The 10,671-nt window shown below is 35.6% G+C and overlaps 1 protein-coding gene across 4 annotated transcripts in view; it reads right to left on the bottom strand.

Moving 5' to 3' along the window:
* Nucleotides 1-10,671, bottom strand: part of Cnksr2 (connector enhancer of kinase suppressor of Ras 2) — a 218,586-nt gene that overhangs the window by 177,500 nt on the left and 30,415 nt on the right. For all 4 annotated transcript variants that reach the window (XM_013026488.1, XM_013026490.1, XM_013026491.1 and 1 more), the window contains exon 2: nt 7,708-7,871. In XM_013026488.1, the coding sequence (XP_012881942.1) occupies nt 7,708-7,871 (164 nt within the window). The remainder of the gene's footprint in view (nt 1-7,707; nt 7,872-10,671) is intronic.

The raw sequence follows: 10,671 nt of genomic DNA, 5'->3' as shown, positions 1-10,671 counted from the left end.
TGTGGCTCAAGTGGTAGAGCGCTAGCCTTGAGCTGAAGAGCTGAGGGACAGCGCCCAGGCCCAGAGTTCAGGCCCCACGACCGGACCCCCCCCCAAAAAAAGAAAGGCTAGATAATATGATTATTGACCATCATATATACTGAACCTTAGCATATGTTACTGTCTATAAAAAAATTAAAAGCACAGGGCTGGGAAGGGGGCTCAGTGGGAGAGCGCTTGCCTTGCATGCGTGAGGCCCTGGGTTCGATTCCTCAGCACCACATAAGCAAAAAGAAAAAAGCCTGAAGTGGCGCTGTGGCTCAAGTGGTAGAGCGCTAGCCTTGAGCTGAACAGCTGAGTGACAGCGCCCAGGCCCACAGTTCAGGCCCCATGACTGGACCCCCCCAAAAATTAAAAGCACAGAAAAATGACATTCCCATATAGTGGAATTTGTGTTTGAGATGTTGTTTGCCTTCCCTTCCTTTCACAATTTAGGACATTGGGTAAACCTCATGGGTTAAGCAAACCATGATCAATACAGATCAGAATTCAGAAAACCACTGCAAATCACCAGGCCACCTGCAAGGGGCAGCCTGGGCTACATATTTCAGTATCAATATTCTACTCCTATTAAAAATACGGTAGTGACAACTGGAGCACAGTGGAAAAAAATAATGAAATAGGGAAGAAAATAGTACAATGAATTTAGCAATCTTATTAAGTGAGCAACCACTGGGAACCCACTTTATATGAAATTAAAGGGATTACTTTCCAATGTTAATTTAAGAAAAAGAGAACTTAGTGGGAAAAGGGGAGTGAAGAAAGCAAGGTTTTAATGCATAAACATTAAATACCAAAATATATTTGCTAACACTGAAGATTTAGTAGCAATAAAAGTCTGATTCTTTTTTGCTGACATTTTTAGTTTTATTAAAGAATTACTACCAACAGAGATACTTTCTTTCTTCTTCTCTCATGAGAAATGGATGCTGTGTTGTGGCTTGCAAAGTCACCAGTAAATTGCATTCTGTGAAATACCCTTTTGCTTTTGGCTAGGGGTATGGAGATAAGAAGTATTGCCTTAGTTTTAAAAGATGCATGTTTCTCCATTACATATTTTGCTTCTTATTTGATGTGCAAAGGGAAACTGAGAATTGCTACTGGTGCAGAAAAGTCTTCCTCAGGAAAACAAAACTTAAACTAGAAGTGTACATATCTGCTTTTGTCCTATCCATTACTATGCATTCATATACTTCACCATTAGCATGTGTGCCAGGAACCAGCCATGATTTAGAACTGATTCAACATAGTCAAGTCTTCATGAATTGGCACCAACTTCTTACTGTTTTATTCTTTCATCTGTATACTTATATATAGCATATACATGAAATAAAAAATTAAGAACACATACAATGGGCTGGGAAGGTGGCTCAGTGGTAGAGTGCTTGCCTTGCATGCATGAGGCCCTGGGTTCAGTTCCTCAGCACCACATAAGCAAAAAGTAAAAAGCCGGAAGTGGCACTGTGGCTCAAGTGGTAGAGCGCTAGCCTTGAGCTGAAGAGCTGAGGGCCAGTGCCCAGGCCCAGAGTTCAGGCCCCATGACCGGACCCCCCCCCAAAAAAAGAGAATACATACAATATTGTTGGAAATAAAGTTGGCTAAATTCTTACTAGTAGCAAATTCTCATCATACACAATCAAAATATCTGGTACTAGCAGTAGAGATTTTACCGTGATAGTGTCATTGTATTCTAATTTTTAATTGGAATGCATCATGTTGCAGAGGCTATAATATTTTGCTTCATATAAATGAGTGAGTCCTAAAAGGCTTGTTTTAATCAGTTTTCTTAGAAAAAAAATAATTTTGAAATGGATAAAGTCAGCAATTACGTTATAAAGGAATAAACCTAACATTTCCAAATACCTTAATGTATTATCATGCATAATGCCAATAATATAAATAAAAGGTATATTGTCCAAAAACAATTGAAGAGCTATACATTGAACTCTATATACTTCATTACTTCATTCATGATTTTATTCTTCCAATTAATATTCCTTGTTTTCTATGGATATTAAATAGCATCATACCTTGTAATAATCAATATACTTTTATATCACAAAAAGCTTGCTGCTGCTGGGCGCCGGTGGCTCACGCCTGGAAACATACCTACTCAAAGGCTGAGATCTGAGGATTGTGGTTCAAAGACAGCCCAGACAGGAAAGTCCATGAGACTCTTATCTCCAATAAACCATCAGAAAACCGGAAGTGGCTCAAGTTGGTAGAGTGCTCACGTTAAGCTAAAGAGCTCAGGGACAGAGTCCAGGCTGAAAGTTCAAGTCCCATGACCGACCCCCCCCCCAAAAAAAACCCCAGCTTACTGCTTTCTGGAATAACATGATGCAAACTATATATATATGGATAGATATACACACACATTATATATATATATATATACACACACACACACACACATAAATGCTTAATAAATATGTGCTGCATAAATGAACAAATGACTAAGAAAGTCTTCGTTTTTTATCAGGTGCCATAACATTTATTCCCTACCAAGACTAACTTCAAGACAAGGCAGATAAAAATATAGCATAGCTTAAAAGAAACAAAAGGAATTCGGTAATTTTTCTGTCTTTCTTACACTAGGAAGAGAGTCAAAGCCTGTGTAGGTAAGAAAAGAAATTACAGTTCTCTAAAGAAAAGCTGAGCAGTACATTCAGTAAGGAATATTAACGTCCTCTATGTGCTCAGCATTGCACTTCAAAAGCAGGAACAAAAAATCCTATGACTTAGACAAAGGTACCTTCCTTAGAGGAGCACATTGTGAATTAGAGGACCACGAGCAAAAATTCTGTAGCCTTTCTTATCATCACTTTCTACTATGCACCATCACATCAGCATTCTTAATTTCCTCTGACAACTTCATGCTCGTTCACAATTCTGTTTGCAGGTGAAATTTCCACTTCTACCTACCTTTTTGCCAACATTTTTGCCCAGCAAATATCTACTCATCCTACAGCAAGGCCAATGTAAATGTCACCTCTATCTACATGTCTCAGCAGTGATCCTGGCTTTCTTTCTCTGAGATTTTCTTGAAGCCTTTGAATGTCTCTTAACAAGTGTTTTCCTTTGTGGACTTGTATATCTTGGGAGTATAGACTAGTCTTTTTTATTTTTACATTCCCATTTTTGGCATTGTTTGAGCAAGAATACATGATTGTCAAAAGAAGAGGAAAAAGTAGAATGTCCAGTACAAACTAGAAAGATAAAGACAATTTCCCATTCCCAACAGTAGATGAGGCATCTTACGTCCTGCATTTATGATGGCATCTAGAAGTAAATCAGAATTCTTGGCTCAGAATTTGCTTTAGAATCACTAGAAAACATGTGTGCCATAAATTGGAGAAGATATCTGTGTGTGTGTGTGTGTGTGTGTGTGTGTGTGTGTGTGTGTGTGCACGCGCGCGCGCGCGCACGTGTGCCAGTACTGGGGCTTGAACTTGGGGCTTGGGAGCTGTCCCTGAGATCTTTTGTTCAAGGCTAATACTCAACCACTTGAACCACAGCGCCACTTCTGCTATTTTGTGGTAAATTGGAGATAAGAGTCTCAGGGACTTTTCCTGCCTATGCTGGATTTGAGCCACAATCCTCAGATCTCAGCCTCCTGAGTAGCTAGAAATACAGGTGTGAGCCAGCACCCAGCTTTTATTTTTTACATCTGTGCTTTGGACTTGCTGATATATAACCATTATGGAGGGGTGAAAACAAATATTTGAATCTTTGGGGGTACATTACAAATTGATATTGCTGAATATAGGCAGAAAATTAAAAAATTAACATCTTTCATTTCTTTCCAGGACAGTTTATCATATAATGAAGTATTCAAATGAGGCAACTATAAGAACTGTAAGAACTGTAAGAACTTTAAGAACTGTAGTTCTTAAACCTAGAATTGTAGAGGAATTAAAGTTTCGCATATGAAAGTACTAACCACAGTTCCATGGCTTAAACTTAGAAATAGTCTACTGTATGTCTCTGATATCATACCTTAAAGTAGGTTTAGGTCACCAGAGCCTTGTACATATGCCAAAACTTCAAGCCTACAGTCGCAGACTAACTATATATAACAATGTCAATCATCAATCCTTCCTTCCTCAAACTGGCAGTATAAGAGCCTGTACAACATGAGTGGTTCATTTATGAGGAACCCTGCTTATCAGCTAAGATATTCTTGACTTCAAGCACTGAAACAGTCAACTATTATTGTTCTATATTCCTTAGCAGGACTAGGGTTTGAACTTAGGGCTTTACACTTAATGCAGGTACTTTATCAGCTTTACCTAAAGCCATTTTTTGCTTTTGTTATGTTTTGGACACGGTCCTGTGTTTTTGGTTGGGAGTGGCTTTGTACTACTATCCTCCTTTCAATACTTCCCACATAGCTGGAATCACAGATATGTCACACTATATTCAGCATATTGATTGAAACAGAGAGGTCTCACTAAATTTTGCCCAACGTAGCAACAAACCTCAATCCTTGTGATGTGATTGCAGACAAGTACCACTGTGTCTGAACAAATTATTATTATTTTTTTGCCATTCCTGGGGCTTGAAATCAGGGCCTGGGCTCTGTCCTAAACCTCTCTGTGCTCAAGACTAGTCATCTAACACTTGAGCCACAGTGCCACTTCCAGCTTTTTCTGAGTAGTTTATTAGAGATAAGAGTCTCACTGACTTTCCTGCCCTGACTGGCTTTGAACCACGATCCCCAGATCTTAGCCTCCTGAGTAGCTAGGATTACAGGCATGAGCCACAAGCGCCTGAAAACAAGTTACTTTTAAGGTGAGGTAAACAGGGAATTCTAAGTCATATACCAATCTCCGATCCACTTTCAATGCATAATCAGAGCCATTCTGATTTGCATTTGAAGATTAGTAAGTTACATCATACTGTGGACTCATACCTTACCTTGAATACTATCTTTTATTTCAGGCATGATTTTAACAATCTAATTAAGATATAGTGCAAGTATCATTCTAGCTGAATTCATTTATTCCAGGAATAGGGAGATAAAAATGATCCCCAAACTATAAGATGAAAAAAATATGACATGACTGAGCATTGCCATTAAGAAAGGCACTGGTGGAGAATCAACTGTTACCAATTTTGTGCTATATATTAGGCAGCCAATAACAATCATTTTTTCTTAGATACCTTATAATTTAGTGGAAGAAAATGTCATTGAGCTGATGTATAATTACAATGAGGTGAAGGTTAAGGGGGAGAATAGCATCAGTGGGGGCATATTTTAGGATAGGCAAGAATAAGGAAGTAAATCAAGGAAACATCTATGAGAAAATGACAATGAAGGGAAGAAATAAAAGTGAGAGTCCTATTCTTTAGAAATTATTTTGGTAGTTTTTTTTGCAATGCTAGAATTACTTGCTTTTAATGAAATTTAATAGCATTATTAATGGTCCTGAGTAAAAAGAACATTATCTTTTGCTTTTGTGCCAATACTTTCCTAGATGTCTTCCTATGAGTGCCTCCTTTTCTTTCCTAACCCAAGTGTCAAATTGTACCCTTTTGTTTCCATACTCTATAGGTCTCTCCTGATGACCTCTTTTCTTTCTATGAAATTAATCTTTATATATTTGAGAGTCCCAAATCTGAGTCATCAGATACTTCTCAGTTTTGCATTTGTCTAATAGCATCTTTCTGTATGACCAAACGTCTCTCAAATTCAACATATTCCAAACTCACTTTGTGTTCCCACTAATCTCTTCCTGTTGCTATTGCCTATCTTCATTATTATCAAATGATCTAATCTGTCTCTATAGGTAGAAACATGTTCTTTATCTTTCCTTTATTTCACTTATATTTGTCAGATCTTCTCTAGTCCTGTTACATATGCTTAAGTTAGGATCCTACTCATTGCTTATATAAATTGTTTCAGATATTTTCTGGTGGGTCTCCCTGGTTTCAGTTTCTATCCATACCTTATCTTTTTACTAGCACCATTTAACCATTTCAATCAAGTATTTTATCATTCTTGGAAGGTTCTTTAGTGTTCATATTGGAATATAAAATAAGTTGTTTTATAGTATGGACGCATACTATCTTTTAAAGTATAATTTCTTCCACTATTTCCCACTGATTTTGTCATATCAAATATCATTTTTGTCATATCAAATATCATTAAAAACTCACTACGAATGCTATTTATTCAGTGTGCTCACATATATTGTTTTATCTGAAATGCCTTTGCCCTTTTTCTTCCACAAATGAAACACAGGCACATTCTCCATTAGGCTGCATAAATATTATCTATTTGGCAATATGAAAACATCTAGATATCTTCTTTTCTGTATCCTCATATATTACTCTTATTTCTATTCAAATAATTGCAGTATTAAAATTATTTGCTTGTAAAAAAGATTATTTGCTTGTCATACTCTTCAACTAAGTTTTTCAAAAGGGCAAGAACTAGGTGTTATTTACTCTGACAAGACAATACTTAGTATACTGATTCTTGAATTAAAATGTATTTAATGATGTACTCATTTGACACTAGTAATTATCATCTCAATAATACTGTTTGTCAAACGTATACAATGTCCAAAGGGACTGAATTAAGCCCTATGCAAAGAAATTCTTGTTTACTTTTCATTTCACCACCAAGAGACAGTTAACTATACTTTAAATAAAATAGCTATGGCAGTGAAATTATTTGTCCCAGTGTCACTAATTGATATAGAAAAGATTCAAACTCAGTTATTTCATTACATAGCTCGTATATTTTCTCTGTGCAGCTCTAGTTCATATTTATGAATAATCAGATTAACTTAAAAACAGTTCAATTAGCATCATCCTATTCCTCCCTGGAAAAAGTATTTTATTCTTCTCAGAATGTCTAATATACTATCAGAATCTTGAAGAAGCCTTATTTTGGCATTGATTTTTAGTATACATTGCTCTGTAACCTAAGAATGTAACTATATATAAAAAAATGCACAATGTTTAAATTTGCCGGATGTATAAGAATTTAAAATAATTTTATTATTTTAAGTTTTTCTAAAATAAGAATGCTTGTACTTAACATTCTTTTTTTGTTGTAAAGCACTGCTGGGGTTTGAACTCAGATCCTCACACTTGTTAGGCAGGTAATTTAGCACTTGAGTTATACTTCCAATATCTGTTTTGTATGTCAGTCCTGAGTTTTTGTTCTCTATGCTAGATTTCTAGCAATTGAGCCATACTTCCACTTCCAGCTTCTTGGTGGTTAATTGGAGATAGAGAGTCTCGTGGACTTTCCTGCCTGAGCTGGCAGATCAAAGCCTCTTGAGTAGCTAGGATTACAGGCATAGTCTTCCAGTGCCTAGTTATATTTTGCATTCTTGACTTACTAAGTCAAAAATTTTAGAGGAATTGGATCTTATACCTGATTGTATACAATTCTGTATCTAAAATGTTGCTTCCCGTGTGAGCTCTGACTAGTGGATAAATAAAAATCAACAGTTTATTCATAAATTTCTCTGTCATTTAGCACTAGTATAACAATCTTAAAGAACTAGATTGGCTTGGAATTAGGAGATTTTTTCCTTATTTGCATTTACATTATTAATAGAAGAGAAAGAAAGTGGTAACAAATAAGAGAAAACAGAAAATCAGTCCAAGAGAAGCTAGCTTCTCTTTGTACTAGTTTCATGTCCTTACCAGTGCACATAGAAGGTCAACTGCTTCCAAGATCAGTTCCTGATGGCCAATGCGGCTGACACCAAGATCCTCTAGCTCCTGGTGTGTAATGCGAAGTAGCTGGTCCCCACTGATTTTCTCTCTCTCAAAGTTCTTAATGTACTGCTGCAAACAGTCATCAAGACCTACAAAATAAAAAGTAAGGAAGATCAGAATGGGGAAAAATCCAATTGATCTAAACTGGTGGGCAGGGGGAAAGGAAGTGTTAATTCCTACTCTGTAACAAGTTAAGCCCATTTTGACTTTCCATCAGTCCAATTCTCATCTACTTTTTCTCAATCTGTGTGTGGGCTACAGCCAGGAAATTATCATTATATTCCTAGTTGTCAGGGTTCTTTTTTAATTTTCCTCAGCAATTTCTGAAAATCCTTACCTTACTTTTCAGCAGTTCTCTTTACAAAATAAATGGTCAGAATGATGGATCATAAAGTATGCTAACAGGCAGGTTTCCCTACTTCCAATGTTAACTGAATCACATTTTTTCTTCTTTAACCCCATTTCCTATATAAGACTAACTAATCCACCTTCCTGTACAGGAGAATCCCATATTATATCACCTTATCTTTAATTCAATAATTAAAAAATTAAACCCTATCTTTGTTTTAACCAATTCCTATCCTATAAATTCTACTATACTCAAACCTCTGATATCTTAAAAGAAACTTCAACCAAAACCTTTTGCTTCCAACTTGTGTTCACCATCATTTTATTTCTTCATCTGAAGTGTATTCCTTGATCCATTATCATTTGAATTTTACCAAACTCCAAAAGTGGATATTCACATTAGGGTTTATATTCTTGAAACTATCATTTTCAAAATTACCTGAGGAAATTCACAAATGACTGGCCAGGTTATAGATTGAGTGAACTTTGATTACTTATGAAATGGTCTGGCACAAATGATGTAATAAGACTAATAAGATTAATGTTCCAGGATTTGTGGTGAAGAATACCAAGAAAAGGAAACCAAGTAGTATTGATTATATCTTGGAGAGAGACATGAGGTTATAAAAGCAACACCCCAGCTAAAACTATGAGGAAGTAGAAATGATAAGCAAGTAGCATAAAAGGAAATCAGGTTAGAACAAATGTGCTAAAGGACCAAAGTTTTGTGAAACAGTTAGTATACAACCATCGAGAGTTTTTTCTCTTGAGTCAGTCTTAAAAGCAGCCCAATTCCTGATAAGATCTATTATTAGGTCACACATTGTTTAAATATATTCTTAAACTTTCTCAACATAACTTGAATTACTTTGTGGTTTCTTAATACTATTATTTTTCTTTCATTCTCTATCATTATTTGTCTATTGGTGAGGGCCGAAATTATGTCATTGTCTATAGTGATATGAAAGTCACCAGTGGTATTCAAGAGAATTGTTTTCCCAGTGATAGCAATAAGCCAGTATTAAATGAGTTGAAAAGTCTTCAGAGTAGTCTGGCTAGACAAAAGAAGAGAGCAGTAAGAAGATACTGGAAATGTACAGCATTGAGAGTTCATTTTTCTTTCCTTAAAATGTTAGGCAAGATTCAAAAAATTAATATGTAGATAAGAACCATTTATCCTTATTGGAAAGGAAGAAAAGAAGAGGAAGATGGGTATAAAGACAGGTATATTATGACTATTAATAGATGAGGGGCTGCCTAATGACTTGAGGTCTACTGCATAAACAAATGTGGGCTAGTACCATTACAAATATGTGCTAAATACTTAGCACTCAGTACTAATTATAGTGCCACACAACAACCTGAGCCCAAACTGGAGTCATGCTTGAAAGGAAAAAAAAGTCTGAGGTTAGTAACAACGGAAAGATGGAAGGACTATATGTCAGATACTGACCAGAATGCTGAATGTAGAAGAGTAAATGTGACACAATCCTTAAGAAAGATGCTAGAAACCAAGATATGTACACAAAAGGATCATTATAACTTCATTATTAAGGGAAGTAGTAATGGATGAACAAAATGAGATCTTCTGGAAAATATATATATAGTCAAAAAGATAATGGACCACAAAACTTAAAGGACAGCCACAGAAAATATCATCTAAAAATACCAACAAAGGAACAGAGTATTAAGATTGTTGTGACAGACAAGTTTTTTTATTGTAAAGGTGATGTACAGAGAGGTTATAGATACGTAAGTCAGGTAATGGGTACATTTCTTTTAGAATAGTGGACACACAAATTTTAAATGCAGCCCAGTACTTCAATGAAATAAGGACTAAGACTCTGAACATTAAAGAGATTGTCTGAGTTTAGCCATAGTAATACCAGAATGATGGAAATAAAAGCTAGATATATATGGGACTAGGGTAGTGAAGACTATGTACATAGAAAATACGTTCAGTTTATATTGTGTTTTTTAGAACAGGGAATATATAGGGAGATGCCAAATAAGGTCAAGGAGACTATTATTAAACAAATTTTATATGTAAAAAAGGTAAGACTTGATGAATTAGGTAACCCTCTTAAGTGTACATAGTAACTGACTAGAAAACAATGGTTAAATTCTAGTCCCAGAGAATTTGAAATCTTATCAATTTTGATGACATCAGACCATCTAAAGACTGAAGAAAAAGATTATTCCTTTAGTAAAGTAGATCATACTTTTGCAAAAAGAACAGAGTAACTGGAGGTATAAAAATAGAGTTTAAATGTCAAGAAACGATAATATAAGGGCATGGGATAATAAAATAATACTTTTCAACACCAAATGAAAGAAAAAGTATTTAAGTTTACTAAGAACAAATTCTGAATTAGGAGCTTCTAAGGAAATATAGTTGAGAGTACTCAATTGTTACTCAGTCTGAAGTTGCATGATTAAAATGGATGAAGGGAAAAACCTGCGAATAATTTTTTAGTTAACACTTAAACCAGTAAAATACATACTGAACTGAGAAACTTCTTTATGTTCTTCAATGCCATC

Source organism: Dipodomys ordii, unplaced genomic scaffold, assembly GCF_000151885.1.
Source record: "Dipodomys ordii isolate 6190 unplaced genomic scaffold, Dord_2.0 Scaffold94, whole genome shotgun sequence".
Taxonomy (NCBI): Eukaryota; Metazoa; Chordata; class Mammalia; order Rodentia; family Heteromyidae; genus Dipodomys; species Dipodomys ordii.
The sequence above is the reverse complement of the archived record's forward strand: the minus strand, read 5'-3'. Positions and strand labels throughout refer to the sequence as shown.